We start from the raw sequence: 20,256 nt of genomic DNA on the forward strand, positions 1-20,256 counted from the left end.
AGATCAGAAACAGCAACAGCAATGTTATCTACTAAAGACTTGTATGTCTCATGAACTTAACATCACTAACACTATCTTCCATTTACCTAAACACAACAAAACTTCATGGATGCATCCTTGCATCAACATTGACATTTTTTGTTCATAGTGATTGTGCATTCAATGATGCAAAAATGTATGGATCAATCCTCTACTGCTTCTGTTAATTTTAGCTTAACAATTAACACCAAGAAAACCAAGGTTCTCCACTAACCAGCCTACACCATCCATACATGGAACCATCAGTTATAGCAAATGGAAAAATTTTGAATTCTTGGATAAGTTCACTTATGTTGGTAGAATGCTTTTCAGGGGTGTACGCATAGAAGATATGTTTGATTCATTCATCATCAGAGCTAGCTGGGAGACTTCAAGGAAAGTGTAGGAGAGAAGAGATATTAAGCTGTCTACTAAATTAAAGGTATACAGAACTCTTGTGCTGACCTTATTTTTGCATGCCTGTGAAACCTGGATAATCTAGTATCATGCCAGAAAATTGAATCCATTTCATTGGAATTGTTTTCAGTAGATATTGAAGGTCATTTGTCAAGATAAAGTACTGGACACTGAGTTCCTTTCTCCAGCAGAACTGCCAAGCATTCAAATTCTGATGCAGAGGACAGCTCTGCTGGACTGGTCACAGTTTTTGACTGCCAATTGTATGTTTGTCTTAAGGACTATTTTATGGAGAATTTATATAAGGCAAACAGTAATATGGAGGTTAGAAAAAGTGATAGGAGGACAATTTTAGGGTATCTCTGAAGAAATTTGGAATTGATTATGAGACGTAGAAGAATTAGCATAGAATTGTCCAGGATGATGTGCCCATAACAAAGAAGGCACTATGCTCTATGAGCAAATCAGATTGCAGTAACTCAAAAGAAATGTGAGATGCACAAATTTAGAGAAATTTCCCTCCCAAATAATTGTATGGACTTTTCGTGCCTGATCTGTGATAGAACCTTCTGATCTTATATTGGTCTGTCAGCCACATACTGTATGCTGACTTTATTCATTCATTTATTTATTTATTTATTCATTCATTCATTTATTTATTTATTTATTTAGGTTTTTGCGAGGCAAATGGGGTTAAGTGGCTTGCCCAAGGTCACACAGCTAGGTAATGTACGTTGACTTTGACAACGTGATTTTATTTTTGTCTCCTTCAAGCATGAGGGACAACAATAACAACTTGTCACATCAATCTGTTCCTATAAATCTTCCCTATTTCTCTGAATTCCTCATAGTTATTGTTTTTTACTGCTCAATAATAATCCATTACATCCTTCACAAATTGTTAAGCCAATCTGCAGACTGTTGGCCCTTCAATTGACTTTTTTTTACACTTTTAAATTTTGGGTGAGCAAAAAACAAGATTTTTTTTTTGGCAATCTGGTAGAGTAGAAAAAAACAGTACACTTAGAGTGACTTTGGACAAGTTGATTAGCTTTTCTGAACCTATTTCTTTTTTGTAAAATGAAGATGATTGTTCTTTTATTAACTGTCTTATAAGTGGTGTTGGGGAAGCTCTTTGCAAATCATAAAGTACTACAAAAATATTAGATATGAGTAGCCTGGGAAAAAAAGCACATTTCTCTGATAACATTGGGTATTCAAAATATATAGAGAATTGATATGAGTCATTCCAATAGATATAACTGAAGTTTTATGTAACACCCAACAGATGGGCAAAAATGACAGAAAAGGAAAAATGATAATTATTGAAGAATCTGTAGGAAGACAAGCCCATTGATGAATAGTAGAACTCCAAGCTCTGGGCCATTCTAGATTATAGTTTGGAACTAAGGGCAATACAGCACTATTACTACTAAGTATATAGAAAAGAATAAATGTGAAGAATGAGATTATTAATGTTATTGCAATAGAACTTCCATGCTCTTTGTGACTCCACAAATTGGATCATTAATTTGAAGGAAACCTCATTTGGAGAACTAGCAAGATTTCTTCCTTTGTTTCATTTAGTTTTCTTTGTAGGATTCTTCCATTCAGATTCTGGTCCTAGTTTTCCCAACTTGTCAGCTCCCTTTGATATACCAGTGGATAATACAGCTGTCTGTAGTTCTTTTAAAACCTACTTGTCAAACCTTTTGTTAATCCATGCCCCTTACTCTTTTTTTTTGTAATTGCCATAGTGAATATGATTTATTTATTTTTTTGAAGATCTTTTTTCTCTAAAAAAAGATTTTATTTATTTTGAGTTTTAAAATTTTTTCCCCCAATCTTACTTCCCTCCCCCCCCACAAAAAGCAATTTGTCAGTCTTGACATTTTTTCCATATTGTATATTGATCCAAATTGAGTGTGATGAGAGAGAAATCATATCCTTAAAAAAGAAACACAAAGTATAAGAGATAACAAGATCAGACGATAAGATATCAGTTTTCCCCCCCTAAATTAAAGGAAATAGTCCTTGAACTTTGTTCAGACTCCACGTGTTCTTTATCTGGATACAGATGGTATTCTCCAATGCAGACAGCCCCAAATTGTCCCTGAGTTTTGCACTGATGAAATAAGCATGTCCATCAAGGTTAATCATCACCCCCATTTTGCTGTTAGGGTGTACAGTGTTTTTCTGGTTCTGCTCATGTCACTCAGCTTCAGTTCATGCAAATCCTTCCAGGCTTCCCTGAATTCCCATCCCTCCTGGTTTCTAATAGAACAGCAGTGTTCCATGACATACATATACCACAGTTTGCTAAGCTATTCCCCAATTGAAGGATATTTACTTGATTTCCAATTTTTTGCCACCTCAAACAGGGCTGCTATGAATATTTTTGTACAAGTGATGTTTTTACCCTTTTTCATGATCTCTTCAGGGTATAGACCCAGTAGTAGTATTGCTGGATCAAAGGGTATATACATTTTTGTTGCCCTTTGGCATGCCCCCTACTCTGAAATAGAAAGAATAGGAATAACAGCTAAAATTTATGTAGCACTTTAAGATTTGCAAAGTATATTTCATAATTGTCTCATTTGAACTTTATAATAAACCTGAGAGATAGGCCCTGTATTATTTTAAAGATGACGAAACTGTGGATATTTAGTGAGTTACCATGGTCACACAGTGAGTATCTAAGGCAAAGTCTGAAGCTGAGTGCTGTGATCCAAATTCCAACCTTTTCTTCCTTCTTTCTACATTACCATATTCCTCCTTTTATCTTTCCATTTTCTACCCTCTTATAACTCTCAGAATAGAGTCAATCTTCATGTTTTCTGTTTTTCTCTGAATACCTCTGAAGACACTAAAGTTCTGAAGGGAGGACACTTTTTTCTTCTCCTTTATTAAAATTTTAGTTCTATATCATCATCATCCCTAAATCTTTCCAATTTTTAAAATAAATATACCTTTCTCAATTTCTTTGGACTCTAGCTTTTCGTTTTAGAGTTCCTACTCATCTCCTGTGTTTTGATTAGAAATTCTTGAAAGTATTTTATTCCCTTAAAGGTTCATGGTTGTAGGTTTTTTCTCCTGTAAGATTATCATCACCTTTGCAGGCTGTTATTCTTTCTCATAAAACTGCATCTTTTACTTTTGGTAATATTGTATTTCAAAGTCTTCTCTCATTTATAGTAGAAACTCTGTTATGGTTCCTCTTTATATTATTTTATTTGATCTCATCAGCTCCTTTGTATTAAGGTATCTTCTCTATGAAGATGACACTCAGACCTACTTTTCTAGGTCCAGCTTTTTTCCTCACTGCCATACTTGCTTCTTTTAACTGCTTAATTGATATCTCAAACTGGATGTCTCATAGACATCTTATATTCAACACATCCAAAGTAAGATTCATTTTTTCCCCCAAGACCTCACTTCTTCCTAACTTCCCTATTACTTTTGAGGTTAGTACCATCTCCTTGGTCTCTCAGGGTTGCAACTCAGATTTTGTCCTCAACTCTTTACTTTCTCTCACCCATAGCCATAGTGGTGAAATTCTCTTGTTTTACCTTTGTAATTGCTCTCATACATGTCCCCTTCTCCTCTAACACTGCCATCAATTTAGAACAGACCCCTCATCACCTCATCTATTGAAGTAGTCTACAGTTGTAGTCCCTCCTTCAAGTCTCTCTTTCTTTCTACACTTTAGCCCATTCTCCAGTTATCTATCCAATTGATCATCCTGAGACACCATTCTGACCATATATATCACCTCTCTAATTCAATAAAGTTCAGTGGTTTTCTAATAAAAAATAAAATCCTCTGGCTTTTAAAACCCTTCATAACTGACTTTTTTCTTAGCTTTCCAGTCTGCTTACACTTTACTCTCTTCTACATTCCCTGTGATCCAGTGACACTGGCCTCCTTGTTTTTGTTCGTCATACTAGACATTATCTCCTGACTACATGCATTTTCACTGCCTCTGTTCCTAGAATGTTCTCAGCTGTGCCTTCGAGCTTTCCTAGCATCTTTTTTCAGGTGTCAGCTAAAGTCTTACCTTCTGCAAGTACACTTTCCTGGTCCTCCTTAATATTATTGCTTTACCTTTGGAATCTTCTCCCGGTCTCCACTTAATATTTGTATGTAGTTACTTGCTTTTTGTCTTCCCCATTAGTCTGTGAATTAGTTGAGAGCCTAGATCGTTTTTTGCCTTTCTTTGTGTAATCAGTGCTTGCCATGTATTATTGGTGCTATTTGGCAAACTGAGTTAAAGATTAGAAGTTGCCAGGTCTTGTGTGATCTTGTCTGTGTATCCTTGGTGCTTGAGCTGCTTCTTTCTTGAGGTATTCTTTTTTTTTTTTTTTTTTTTAGCAAGGCAAAATGGGGTTAAGTGGCTTGCCCAAGGCCACACAGCTAGGTAATTAAGGTAATTATTAAGTGTCTGTCTGAGACCGGATTTGAACCCAGGTACTCCTGACTCCAAGGCCAGTGCTTTATCCACTATGCCACCTAGCTGCCCCCTTTTTTTCTTAAGTAAAGTTACTTATTTATTTTTCCAACTACATACAAAGTTAATTTGCAGCATTCATTTTTTGGTAAGATTTGAGTTGCACATTTTTTTTTTCCCTCCCTCCTTCCTCCCTCCCCTTGGCAATGAGTAATCTGATATAGGTTGTTACTTGTATAACAATGTTGAACTTATTTCATATTAGCTATGTTGAGAAAGAAGAATCAGGACAAAAATGAAAAAATTGTGAAAGGGGGAAAAGAGTATAAATTTAAAAATAAAAAATAAAAATAGTATGTTTGGTTTGTATTCAATAGTTCTTTCTCTGGATGTAGGTAATATTTTCTATCACAAGTCCTTTAGAATTGTCTTTGATTGTATTGCTGAGAAGAGATACATTTGTCATAGTTGATTGTCACACAATGTGCTTGCAGTATTCTTTGTCTTTTGGGAAACTGATTTTTGGTTATGACTTTCCTGACTTTTCCTTTTGGGTTTCTTTTCAGGAGGTGATCAGTGGATTTGTTATATGTGTGTATCCTCCAGTTTTAATAGCTCTGGACAATATTTATTTATAATTTATGAAAAATTTTGTTCGCCACCTTTTTCTTTTTGACATTATCTCTTCTTGACCTATTTTTCTGGATCAGTTGTTACTGTTAAAAAAATAAAAACATACCTTAAATTTTCTTCCATATTTTCATATTTTCTAGTTTTTTCTGAGTTGAGTTTCAATTATAATCCCTATGTATATGACTTAAAAATCTATATATCTAACCCTATCTCCTGAACCCTGTATTATCTTACTACCTATTTTGACATTTCAAACTGAATGTCTCTCATTCATTTTAAACTTCCCATATTTTTTCCTCCCAGATTCATCCCACTTCTGAACTTTGTAACATCCTTTCATTCACCTAAATTCACAACCTTGATTGCTCATTTTCATTCACCTGACATAGTCAGTTACTCAACCAAATTTTCTTGTTGTTATTGTTGTTTTTTTTTAAGGTTTTTGCAAGGCAAATGGGGTTAAGTGGCTTGCCCAAGACCACACAGCTAGGTAATTATTAAGTGTCTGAGACCGGATTTGAACCTAGGTACTCCTGACTCAAAGGCCAGTGCTTTATCCACTATGCCACCTAGCTGCCCCTACTTAACCAAATTTTGACAGTTCAATCTCTATAACTGCTTTCATAAATGTCTTCTCATCTTCTTATCTCATGTAAACATAATCATAGTTCAAGTTTTCATCTTTTGCCTGACCTGTTGCATGAGCCTCCAATTTGTTCTCCCTGCCTCAAATCTTCTTTTTCCAATCCATTTTCTATCTGCCAAAATGTTATTACCCATATATAGGTCTGAACATGGCATTCTTCCTCTCAATAAACTGTTATCTCTAGGACCAAATCTTAACTTCTCTATTCCATGGACCAGACATATTTACTATGGACCAGACATTCTTCATCTGACTCTTTTCTATGTTTGTTCATGCCTTCACACTTGCTATTTTCCCATGTGAATGTTTTTTCTCTTCACTTTGTATTCTTAGAATCCTTGCTTTTTTAAAAGACCAAGACAATGTGCCCCCTTCTTCATTAAACCTCTTCTCATTCTATAGCTATTAGTGCTTTCACTTCTATAATTATCTTGCATCTATGTAGTATATATATTGGATGTACCTAAATTTGATATTTGTGTACAGAAGACCATACTGGTTGTTGAATTCTCCTACCCATTCTATTTCCTCTAGAAAATTTTGTCTTACTCTCTAAAGCTTTTTAGGTTCAGACTTTTACATAGTGGTTTGTATTGTGTAGTCAGTGGAAAGTTGGAATTGAAGTTAATAAGACTATTTGAATTTAGACTTTTGTACTTTATAGCCTTAATTGAATTTCTTAGAATCTGTTTTATCTCTAAAATTAGGATATTTACATTATTTCACATATTGAAAAGAAAGTAGTAAACTTTGTAAACTATAAAGCAGTATATTTGTGCAATATATTATAATGATACATATATTATGTATTATACCATACATATTATATAATTTGTATATATCATTTCCTTCTTCTAGGCTGTAAGTTTCCTAATGAGTAGAGAAATGGTTTTGGAGTTTCACCAGCACCAGTATGATATGTGGTAGTAGGCAATAATATTTGTTAAATGATGCCATTTGATCTTCATATCAGCTCTGTGAGTTAGTCAATGCCAAATATCGTTTAGTCTCCTTTTATAGATGAAGAAAGTAAAAGTAGTGCTTATAGAACATCTCTGACGTGACCTTGGCAGAATCACTTGGATCTTGGTTCTTATGACTTCAAGTCCAGAATTCCTGTCTGTATTTGACAAGTACATGAATGTGATGTCAGGGCAGTTAGATGTTACAGTGGATAGAACACCAGCCCTCAAGGCAGAAACACTTTGAATTCAAAACTTAGACTTTCACTTAACCCTGATTGTCTTACATCCAGAACTATCTCCTGTTGTCCTGATTCGTACCTGGCTACTGGACCCAGATAGCTCCAGAGGACAAAGTGAAGCTGGTGACCTAGCACAGCTTCCCCTCACTCAGATCCGATTCACATGCATGAATATCACTTCCCTGTTGTAGTGACTTCAAGAAGGAAGGGCAAACATCACTATAGTACCTCTCACATTTACTGCTTGCCTGATTTTGGTCTAGTGTGTTGAGGAACTAGATTTAAAGATTACTTTTTAACAAAATGTTTTGAGTTTGCCATTATCTTTTCTTAATTTACTGAAAATCCTGTTTGTTTAATTTTGCCTTTTTTTTTTTTCCAGGTTAAAAAGCAGAAGCTCCTTCTTGAATTGGACCAATATGCCTCAGATGTGGCTGAACTCATACGGACCCCTATGGAAATGCGTTATATCCCTCTTAAAGTAGCACTGTTGTAAGTACTATCCAGTAGAATGAGACTTTTAAGTCAGTAATTGAGATAAAAATATGAATAGTTTCCCATATTTGCTGGATATTTAGAAATACAATTGTCTTTTCATCAAATATTTTCTATAGTCCTGTTGTATGACTGGCTAGAGTTAGCTAGAGAGATACCCTTGTTAAAATGAAATTCAAAAATAGAAATTTCATAGATGAATTTTTTAGTTTTTTAAATTTAGATCCCCTTTCCTGTGCCTAGCATTTCTGTAAAAAAAAACCCTTCTGATTCACTCTTTGATTTGAAAGATAATATGGTACTTTTAAAAATTATGATGCTATTACAGAGAAGTATTGTATGACTTCTTCACTAGATATAGCTACTTGATTCCACATAACACTTTCTGCCAGTGACTTTGATTCTCTTATATGGATAGCCTTTATTTTTTTAATTTTAATTTTTTTTAAGGTTTTTGCAAGGCAAATGGGGTTAAGTGGCTTGCCCAAGGCCACATAGCTATGTAATTATTAAGTGTCTAAGACTGGATTTGAACCCAGGTATTCCTGACTCCAGGGCCCGTGCTTTATCCACTGCCGCCACCTAGCCACCCTGATAGCCTTTATTTTTGAGAGTTAAAAATGTGAATTGATGTAAAAATTATTATATAAATAGCCTTGAAATGGGCTGAAGAGAGAGAGAGAGAGATCATCCTGAGTGGTTTCCCCCCTTCCACCAATCCCCTTCAGTGAAAATTAAGTGTACTTTTGAAGTTGTACAGCATTTGAACTTATGTACTAGATATTCAGAACGTGTCTTTGATGTCCGTCTCTGAGTTCTGCTGTTTGCTGAGAGGGGTGAATCTGAGATACCTGTAACATTTCAGAAGATATGAGAAGTGCCTGAGAACTTGATAACATAGAATATTCCTTCCTGGTTTTTCTGTAAAGGCCTTTACTGGATTGTGAGTGCTGAATCTAAGGAATCTAGTGAAATATTATTTTCTTTGCCTAGGATATAATATTTCTGAGATAATTGCAGTCTTATTGAATACATTTTTAGTGGATATGTTGAAAAATTAAGACCGTAGGTAATACTTGCAGTTGGCAATAATTATTATGCTAAATGTGTGTTTGTGTGTTCTTTTCCAGCTATCTTTTAAATCCCTATACAGTGTTATCTTGTGTTGCTAAGTCCACTTGTGCCATAAACAACACCATCATTGCTTTCTTCATTTTGGCTACAGTAAAAGGTAAGGTACTAAGAATATAGTTTTCAAATGCTATATAAATGTCAATTATTATTATGGTCTTTATAATTATACATGAGATTTCTTAGCGTCTTGAACATGCAAATTGATGCATTTTGATGAATAAACTATTTAATATGAAGGGTTTCACAATTAAATTAGCTAAAAACTGCCAGCCACAAATGCACACAAATAATTTTTGCAGAGTTCCAGTTATATAACCTCTCATAGCCATTATTTTATATTGGCTCTTACATTAATGATTAGAAAGTTGGTAGAAAAATATTGTTCCTTTTCTTGTTCCAACTAATTTTCTGTTGGTTAGTTTTAATACTTAAAGTTACCTGAGACAAACAGCTGCTCATCTTTTGAAATGCATTATTTCCTTTGAATGGTGTTTGACTTCAATCAGGTGTATAATTAGGCCATGTAGGTTCCTCTTTGTATAGCTGATTGTTCCTGACTTGTGTCAGGCAAGCATTTGGTATTCTTTGTAATAGTACATTCATTCTACTCTGGAGTAGAAAAGAATGATTACTGGCATTTGGGAATGTTATCTCAAAAATAGCTGTGCCCAAAGATAAACTGTATATATAAGTGTCATGTGTTTCCATTTTCAGTGGATCTAACAGAGAAAAATTAAGGTATTCTGCCACTCTTCAACCTTTTCTTGACTCTGTAAAGTCAATGGAATATTTTCCTTGAAGGAGTTGTTCTAAGGGAATGATTGCACTGAGTTAGAAGTGAAGCGTGGAAGAGCCCCAAGATTTTTTCTCTGTGACTAATTGCTTACAGTGCAAACTGGATATTTGCTACTAGATATCCAGTTCTTGCTACTCCTTTCTCTTTCATTCTATCTTCCGCTTAGTAATCAACTAAGATAGTTTTATGTTGCCCGTACACAAAGAGTTGTGGAAGTAATCCTATATAACCCTAAAATCTACAAAAAATAAGTAAGTATGAAGAATTCAATATCCTTATATTGGTCACATCTTTCAGTTGTTGGACAACCTTCATTAGTGTGTTTTTGCAGAATTTTACTCATATTCAGAATGTACTTAGCATTTTATGATCAGTTGTATAGTAGTAATATATGTGTAATTGTTGCCTTTCACTTTGATATGCCAGCCAGTATGAATCTGTACAGTTTTCTTAGCCCTTCCATTACTATAGAGTTTTTTTTAGAAGGAATGGGATATGTGTGGGGAAAGATAAATGAGATTAGTTTGAGGCATGCTGAGTTTAAAGATACCTGCAGGACATGGCAGCTAGGTGGTGAAGTGGACAGAGCACTGACCCTGGAGTCAGGAGGACCTGAGTTAAATCCGGTCTCAGCTACATAAAAATTGCCTAGCTGTGTGACCTTGTGCAAGTCACTTAACCCCACTGTCTTGTAAAAACTTAAAAAAAAAAGTACAGGACATCCATCTGAAATGTCTGAAAGGCAGTTGAAGATGCAAGATTGGAGGTCAATAAAAAGTTTAGGGCTAGATGAGTAGATTTGAGAATTATTAGTGTAGAGATGATAATTGGAAGCTGATGAGATCATTAATACTATAAAGAGAGAAGAGAAGAACACCCAGGATAGAGCCCTGTGGGACACTGAACAGTTAATGGGAATGACATAAATAATGATCATGCAGATAGGTAGGAAGAGAACCAGGAGAAACTGGACTCCCAAAATCCTAGAGAGAAGAAAGTATTAAGGAAGTGAGGGTGATGGACAGTGTCAAAGATGGCAGAAATGATAAGAAAAGTTAAAGATTGAGAAAAAGTTGTTGGATTTGGCAACTAATTGATCAATTAGTTTGGCAACTAAATGATCAATGACAGCTTTGGAGAGAGCAATTTCAGCTAGGTGATGGAGGAAGCCAGAATGTAGAAATGTAAGAAAAGAGTGAGAGGAGAGGAAATAGAGGCACCTATTGCAGCTGCTCTTCTCAAGGAGTTTAGCCACAAAAGATGGGAGAAAAATGGGAAGATAGTTAGTGGGGATAGAGTAAGTGAGGGTTTCTTGAAGATATGGGAGACATGGACATGTTTGGAGGCAATAGGGAAGCAGTCTGTGGACAAGGAGAGATTGAAGGTAATTAAGAAAGTGGGGCGATAGAAGCATTCTGTTGAAGATTGGATCAATTGTACATGTCATGATTTAATCTTAGGAGAAAGGATACCTCTATGTGATACAGGGTTGAAGAAAGAGATAGGGGTAGAAGGCATCTCAGTGATGAATGAAGAAGAGGGAACTGGAAGTAAATTTTTCAATTTTTTTCAGTAAAATATGAGATAAGGTTTTTAAGACCTCTAATGAGGGCTGTCCTGATGGGGACAGCTCATTTCCTGAGGCTTCCCAGTAAACTTTTGGACAACTCAACTCAGTAGGAAGGTTTTCCATCCCCCTGATTTCTTTTCTGGAGAAGAGAGACTGCTGTCTATGTGTGTGTATATGTGTGTGTGTGTGTGTGTGTGTGTGTGTGTATGTGTAGATAAAAAGGTTTGAAAGCCTTACTGTTGTGAGTAGGATAATGAGGTACTTAATGATTGTCTTTCATTTTCTTTTCTTTTTTTGTTTTGTTTTTGCAAGGCAGTGAAGTTAAGTGACTTGCCTAAGGTCACACAGCTTGGTAATTATTAAATGTCTGAGACCAGAGTTGAAGTCAAATCCTCCTGACTCCAGGGCCAGTGCTCTATCCACTGCACCACTTAGCTGCCCCCAGCCTTCACTTTTGAAGATGATAACATCAGGGGAAGTGATGCCATGACAAGTATGTGGATTGGATTTGAGTGAGGGAGCTGCGCTAAGTCACCAGCCTCACTTTATACTCCAGAACCATTTGGGTCTGGTGGCCAGATATGAACCAGGATGACTGGAGGTAGCCCTGGATGCAAGGCAGTCAGGGTTAAGTGACTTGACAAGGTCACATAGCTAGTAAGAGTCAAATTTCTGAGGCTGGATTTGAAATCCTGTTCTCCTGAATCCAAGACCAGTGTTCTATTCACTGTTCGATCTAGTTGCCCAAGGAGCTACTTAGAGAAGGGTAAAAGAATTGTTTAGCAGCAGTGGGAGCCCAGTTGAAGTTATGCAGTAGTATCAGTCAGGACAGTTGCATGATTCCTTCCACCTTTGTTCCATTGCATGTTTATAGGAGCAAAGGCAAGGGATGGTTGTAGTGATCCAAGGCTGAAGTGTGGCAGGGTATATATTCAGCAATGTAATAAGGGGGCAAAGGACTCAAAAGAAGAACACAATATGGAGTTGAACAGGTTCACCAAGGGATTAAAATATGTAAAAGAGACATGTGACTAGTGCATGGGGTAATGGTTTGGGAGAAAACTGAAAGGTCAAGAGATTGGAGGTCCTGTAGATGAAGAACGAGGTTGGCATGTGGAAGGCCAATTGCTTGTATCAGATAATGGAATTCCAGACTTTATTAACGTGGAAGTAGTACATTACAGTAGTACATGTGTGGTTGAGGTAGGGTGGAGTAGTAGGTTATGGGAAATGAATAAGTTAGGAAACTAGGAAATCAGGGTTTTTGATGGAGAATCAATATGTTAGTGTCTTACTATGGGAGCAAGAGCTGGGGAAGAGAGAGATTATGAACCAAGTACTGAAATCATTAAAGAAGGAAGGAGAGTAGCCAAGAGGTCAGGAGATAACAACTGTCAAGCATCTTGACTAAGTGATAAATACTGATTGAGTGAACCTCAAAGAAGGGGAAGTTACTGAGTAATGTTGATAGAGGGAGAGTCTTGGAAGTAGTTTGATTTCCCCATCATGGTCTGTGATTCAAGAGGTATGACTGAAAATGCAACCAGTTCTGGAGGAAATTGACATCAGGAGAGAGCCAAATCTCAGTGAGAGTTAGACAGTGGAAGAAATGGAAAAAGAAAATATTTAAGATGAAAGTAAGTTTATTACTTGTGGAGCATGTATTCCAGAGAACATAGTGGAAGGGATGCTGATTTTTGTTTGGGATTTTGGAACTTATAGCAGGTGGGGAAGGACTAGGTAGATTTAAAGAGAAAGATTGACTAGGAAAGAAAGGAAATGATCAAGAGTGCAAGCTGCTAGAATAGACAAAAGTAGATTGGGATCGTGTGTGATAGATAGCCTTTGAAAAGATTTGTCAGGTTTTTGCCATTATAAATAAGCTACCATATGCATTGTTTTAGATTTTTATCTGGGTTGTTTTCCTGGTTATACTTCTACAAGTGGAATTACTGGACTCAATCAAGGCAGCACACATCTTTGTAGTTTTTGTTCTACGTCTCCTATATTATTCTTTGTTAAGGATGTATCAGTGGTTAACTCTATCCAAATTCCCTGCAATTCCTAGAGAATTCTTTTAGTATTTCAGTCCTTTTAAGTGTCTCTGACAAGTAGCAGAGAACACATAGAAAGAATTATACTATTAACAAAGAAAAAAGTAAGTGTGTGTATGTACCTACAGCCTTGCCAATATGAGTTTTTACTTTTTTCATCTTTTTTTCTTTGGTCAGTGTGCAATGACATCTTGAAGGTGTTATGGTTTTCATTTCTTTCACTACTATTAAAAATTTGCGTTTTTATGTAAACATGGAGTAGATCATATAGTTCACTCACACCCTAAAAGAGGAATCCCCTGCGTAGTATTCCTGAAAAATGGTCTCTTGGCTTTTTCCTGCATGCCTGTAAAGACAGGTAACTTAGGCCATTCTGTTGTTGGATGTTTATTGTTATTATGTTGAGTGGAAGTATACCCCATGTTTAATTCTATCCATTCTGTCATCTGCCATATGAGACCAAACTGAGCTAATTTAATTTCTTTCTTTTGATAGCCTTTCATCTAATTAAAAGATGGTGATTCCATCTCCCCTAAATCTAAACAGCTTTATATTAAGCAATTCACTTCTTTCTTATAGTCCTTACAATATTAAGTCTCCTCATTATCCTATTGTGAGATGTCCTCATATATATTCTAGCTTGTTAATTGAATGTTTCTCTTAACATGTTTTCAGAACTGAATTCCAGTTGTTGCCTATAATACAGGACATTTATAAATTTTTTACTCTCCTTTTTCTGGACATTAGATTTGACCATTTGATTGCATAAAAGTAGATAAATATTACCTTTGTTTATTCCCTTATAATTGTAGTTTAATAGTTTCTTTTTAAAATTCAGTTTATTTTCATGGAGATCTATTCTTCCACTTCCATTGCGAAAACAAGAAAAAGAAAACCTACAAACATTTATAGTTAAGCAAAATGAATTCTCTCATTGGCCAATATAAAAAAACAACAACAATGTCTCAGTCTCTTCTGAGTCCATCACTTCTGTTAGGAGGTGGGCCGTTTGTTTCATCATGAGACTTTTGTAATTGTGCTTAGTCATTGTGTTGATCAGAGTTCCTAAGACTTTCGGAGTTGTCTCAAAAATATTGTTATTCTTGTTTAATTGTTTTTCTTCACTTTATTTTGTATCAGTTGCTATGTTTCCATTTCATTATCTGCTTGAATACAATGAAGTTCTGCACTTTTCATGCTCCTCTGTTTTATTCAGTCACCTAACATTTATGAAGCACTTACTGTGTGCCAGACAATACGTTAAGGACTATGGATGCAAAGAAAGGCAATATAGCAAGCCCTGATCTTAAGGAGTTCCCAGTCTAGAAGGGAAGATAACATGCAAACAACTAGAGTCAAGCAAGCTAATAAAGGACTAAATTGAAGATAATCTCAGAGGGAAGGTACATTAAGGTTAAGGAAGACTAGGAAAGGCTTCTGATTTCTTTCAAAACACCTCCACCCTTTCTAATAATCTGGAATCTTCTCTCTTACTTTTTATTTATACATATACCTACCTGACTCCCACATATACTTTTGCCCACACTGCACCTGTTTTGAGACTGACTACACCTGTTTCTGAACCCCTTCCCACACTAAATTGTTGCCATTCTCAGATAGGCTAGAGAAGTTTGCATCAGTAACAGCAAATTCTAGCAGTGTCTTTTCTAAAGGTCTACCTACTAAACTGGTATTTCACTCAGTAGAGCTTATTTTTTTAGAGCCTTTTAAAAAATGTCTTAGTGTCTTATTTTTCATATTAGTCATTTTCTTGTATATTCCCATTCCACTGCCTTTCTTTGTAACAAAGAAAAAGTTTTAAAAAGCTAACTGACAGAGTAAGTTAGTCTGACATCATATATAATATTTCATTCCCATAGACCTTCACCTCTATGTCAAATAAAGGGAAATATGTTTTGTCATTTGATTTCCAGGAACAGAATTGGTCATTGCAATTAATCTTAGTTCATCTGCCTTTTGTCATTATTTATATTGTTCTCCTGATTTTATTTTATTTTTTTGCTTTGCATCAGTTCACATGCATCTTCCCATGTTTCTCTGAATCAGAGCTCAACTTTCATGGACCATTAGCAAATCATCAAGTGCATGGAACTCCTGTGGCCTCCCTCACTGATTAGGCACCACCCTAATCTTCTCGTCAACACAAATCATTTTGAGTGAGTTTCTTTCTTGGAAGATATCTACTGTTCTCTAATCCTATCTGTTCAGTTTTTTATTCTCAGCTTTTGTTTCAGAAGGTAATACTTACTGATCTGGTTCCAAAATTCTGAGTGTTTTGGGTCTGCTGACTCTCATGAACTGTCTTTATATACAGGAAAGGAGAATCACAGAACCCAGCATAATTACTTAAAATATAAATGGCACAGGCTCTATCATTTTGTTCTGTAATAATTGACCATTTATTCTATCAAAAGGTCAAGAAAAGACTGTTTTCCCAAGATTATAGATGCGTTTGAGTCGAGTTAAAATAAATTATCTTTATTTTATTTTTTATGTTCCTCCCAGGGCAAGACAATTCGTTGTGGTTTTTTTTAATGAAAATAATGGAGTTTGAAAGACTTGTCTCTTAACTTTTCCTTATATGTGCTTGCCTGCACACGCATGTGTACATAGGCACTGTGCAGATACGCACACATACCCCCTACCTTGTTTTCTTTTTGCATAGAAAATTATTCCACTCAGGTTACTCTATGCTTCTATTTTCTTCAACTTTACTTAATATTTTAACATTTTCTATAGAACCCTAAATAGGTTCTATGGCATCTTTTAAGGGGTGGCTTTTGTTGCCTCTAGAACAGTGGTTCTTAAAATCTGGAATCCATCGATTTTTTTTAATCTTAATTTTGATAATTGTTTCAATATAATTGGTTTCCCTTATAATCTTATGCATTTAGATTTTTGCTTTTAAAAACATTCTAAGGAGACCATAGGCTTGATGATAAGACTCCAAGTTCTTTGAGAGCAGAGACTGGTTCATGTTTTTGTCTTTGTATCTATCTCTATTTCTTAGCACAGTGCCTGGCACATGATAGACACATAATAAATGTTTGTTGATTGACTGGTAATCAGGGTGTCCTTCCTTTTAGGAGTATTGCTGGCAGTTTATCTCCTACTTCTTCTGTTGTTGATATGAGATTGTCCCTGGCCAGTGCTCAAAAGATGTGTATGTGGTGGCCTTTGCAGATGATCATTGACATGGATAGAAGAGAACACATTATTGTTAAGTTTTATTTATTGATCACCCAGGTATACATGACATTGTAATTAATTAAAAAAAAGACCATTTGAATCCACAATGAGTTGAATCTAACCTTTTTCCATTTCAGTTGTCATCTACTTTTTCCACCCTCTACTTTTCAATAACTCCCTGATCAGAATGGTTTTTTTTTTTTATTTGGATGTACTATGTACGAGTACTATGTACTACTAAGCTATCGTCTCAAAGACCAAATTTTTTTCAAAAGCTCCTTTATCTTTTGTTGTTAAGAGATTTCTTCTTCCTTTCAAGGTAGTTTTCAAATGTTTTTACTTTGTAAATTTCTTTCTTGGACTTCGTATCCCATAAGTTTCTATTTACGTCTGGAAAAAACTCAAAGAAAACTTATCAAAATTAATGGGAAGATTATTGAGGTGTATGTATCTGACTATCCAAGTCTCTCTGAAACGGCAATGAAAGAATTCTTTTTTTATATTAATTAAGAAAATTATCCATTTGTGAAGTCTAAATATAGGTGTCCTTTTTGTCAACAGTTTGGGTTTGCAAATTGATAGCAAAAGCTATTTCATATTGAATATTCTGAACTCAAAAACACAAGTACTATTTTGGACATAAATAATCCTACACATTGTCTGATAAAGAATTAATTAAGTTATCATTGAACAAGTATCTTGTGTATCTATTGACCAAATAGTTGACATGTTTTTTATCTTAAATTGTATTTGTCCAGTTTCCATTGATTCTTTTGATGGTGATTTATATAAATAAATACTATTTTTTGTGGGCTGTCAACTACTGTGTTAGGTTAGTGTCTGTAAAATTTGATGAGTGCTTTAAAATAAATTAATTTTGTGAAATTCTTAATTGAAATAATTCACTTTTAATTTTTAAAGTATATCAATATATTGAAATAGGCTGTTGCAAATTATCATAATTAATGAGATTTCATATTCTTCCCAAAAAGACTGAAACTGAACTCTGCTCTTAAAAATTTTAACCAATTGCTATAATATTAGAAAATTGGATCACATACTATTGTGCCTTAGTAGATTGTAGGATGACAAGTAGGATGCTTTCAGAAAAATCTGGGAAGACTTACATGCTTTGATGCAAAATGTAATGAGCCAAGAGAAAAACTGTGAATGACTTCACTATTCTCAGTAGTGCAGTGATCCAAGACAGTTTTGAAGGACTTAAGTTGAAAAATACTATCCACTTCTAGAGAATGAACTCATGGAATCTGAATGCAAATAGATATAATTATTTTAAACTTTCTTTATTATCCTTTTCTTTTCGGTTTGTGTTTTCTTTTGCTTAATATTGTAGAGAAAGGGAAGGAGAGAATAGATACAAGGGTGACACACTATATTGTAGAGTATTGGCCCAACAAGTCAGGAGATACTAGTTCAAAACATAACTTGGATACTGCTGGCTATATAATCATAAGCATTTTAAAAATCTGAGCTTCCTCATTTATATTGTATACTTCTCAATGTTGTTTTGAGGAAAGAACTTTGTAAACCTTAAAGCATTATAAAATACATGGTTCCAAAAGCATTAGTTTTCAGTTTTAAGCTATTTCAAGCTTTTTGCTAAACCTCATATTAAAGATTATCTGTTACCCTTGCACCCTCTTTAAATATTGATTCCTTTTGTTTTTATATCTTATTCATTTTTAAATAAATATCATTATCCAGCAAGCCTTCAAAACCTTGTAACAAAGAGAAAAATCAGCTGATACCTGAGCCACATCTGACAGCATCTGCAACATTTCACAACCATAGGCTTACCTCTTTTTTGAAAGGAGTGGGATATTGTTTTTTGTCTCTTCTTCCAGGCTCAGCTTGGTCATTATAGTTACACAATATTCAGTTTCATTTTGTTAATTGTGTTTTCCTTTACATTGTTGTAGTAGTCATCATGTACAGTTAAAAAATATTTTTAATACTGTGTGGGATAAGAAGCCACTTAAAAAAATAGAGACTCCTCTGAGCAAAAAGGAAAGTTTATTTTTGGCTTTTCTGGAGAAAAGGGCACCCCAAAGTCTCACAAAGGTAGTGAAGATCAAGAAGATGTCCTGAGGTGACAGTCAAGTAAGATTATATGGCCTACCATGATTCCCCCGTCCCTAGCACCGTTTCTTCCAACCTGATTGGTTAAGGTTTTCAGAGTTACAATCATTACACAAAAAATCGACCCAGCAACAAAGAGAAGAATAAAAGGTATTCTTGTTTAAGAGTAAACAAAATACCCCCTTCCCCAAAAAATATAGACTTGCTTGAGCAATAAAGTAAAGGGGAGAGAAAAAATTAAAATTAAAAAAAATAATAGTAATAATTGTAGGTATGGCCAGTTGTCGCAGTGGACAGAGCACCAGCCCTGGAGTCAGGAGCACCCGAGCCCACATCCGGCCCCATACACCCAACAGTCACCCAGCTGTGTGACATGCAAGCCACCCCAACCCCACTGTCCTGGAAAAGCCAAAAAAAAAAAAAAGACCCCAAATAAAATAGTAATAGTAGGGGTGGCTAGGTGGTGGACAGAGCATTGGCCCTTGAGCCAGGAGCACCTGGGTCCAAATCTGGCCTCAGACACCCAACAATCACCCTGCTATGCAGCCCCAGGCAGGCCACCCAGCCCCATTTGCCCTGCATCCCCCCCAAAATAATAATAGTAAAAAATGTGCTTCATTCTTTGTTCCAATACCAACAACTCTGTCACGGCTGTATCACATTCTTTGATAAGTCCATCACAAAAATTACTTCCATATTTTTCCACCGTTGCCATTTCTGATCACAACTCCCTCCTTTCGTATTTCTCCACTATCATGTACTATATTTTCTCTCTCCTTTCACTCTGACTCCGATGTAGGGTAGCTGAGTGTTGCAGCAGACAGATCCCCAGCCCTGGGGCCAAGAGGCCCCGAGCCCCCATAGCACCCCTTAGGCCCAGCATCCACCTGGCCCAATGGTCCCGGACAGGCCATCCAATCCCAGCCCCTTGCAAGAAGTAAAAAAGAAAATGTGTTATATCTGACCACTCACCTCCTATGGTCCATCCTCTCCTCTATCACTCACATCCCCACCTTCCCCCTGTCCCCCCCCCTCCTTACTCCAGATGCCTATACCCCATTGAGTATATATGCTGTTCCTCTCCTAGCCACCTCTGATGAGAGCGAAGAATCCTTCATTCCCCCTTGCCTTCCCCCCTTCCATATCATTGCAATAGCTCATTGTAATAAAGAAAAAAAATCTTATTATATGAAATATCTTGGCCTATTCCCCCTCTCTTTTTTCTTTGTCCATTACATTTCCCTTTTTTCTATTGACTCCATTTTTACACCATATTTTATCTTCAAATTCAGCTTTCTCCTGTGCTTCATCTATAAAAGCTCCTTCTACCTGATCTATTAACTGAGAAGGTTCATATGAGTATTGTCACTGTCATTTTTCTATGCAGGAATATATGCAGTTCATCATCATTAAGTTCCTCATATTTTCCTTTTCTCCTCCACTCTCTATGCTTCACCTGAGTCATGTATCTGAAGATCAAACCTTCTGTTCAGCTCTGGCTATTCCAACAGGAGCATTTGAAATTCCCCTGG

General features: G+C 35.8%; 1 protein-coding gene across 4 annotated transcripts in view; it reads left to right on the forward strand.

The window, feature by feature from the left end:
* The window catches only part of PIGU (phosphatidylinositol glycan anchor biosynthesis class U), a 104,243-nt gene that overhangs the window by 44,836 nt on the left and 39,151 nt on the right, over positions 1 to 20,256 (forward strand). For all 4 annotated transcript variants that reach the window (XR_012473717.1, XM_074212117.1, XM_074212116.1 and 1 more), the window contains exons 5-6: positions 7,748 to 7,857; positions 8,991 to 9,091. Coding sequence is in view for 3 of the 4 variants with exons in the window: in XM_074212117.1 (XP_074068218.1) it covers positions 7,748 to 7,857; positions 8,991 to 9,091 (211 nt within the window). In the remaining variant the exon portion in view is untranslated. The remainder of the gene's footprint in view (positions 1 to 7,747; positions 7,858 to 8,990; positions 9,092 to 20,256) is intronic.

Source organism: Macrotis lagotis, chromosome 1, assembly GCF_037893015.1.
Source record: "Macrotis lagotis isolate mMagLag1 chromosome 1, bilby.v1.9.chrom.fasta, whole genome shotgun sequence".
In the NCBI taxonomy this organism is placed as follows: domain Eukaryota; kingdom Metazoa; phylum Chordata; class Mammalia; order Peramelemorphia; family Peramelidae; genus Macrotis; species Macrotis lagotis.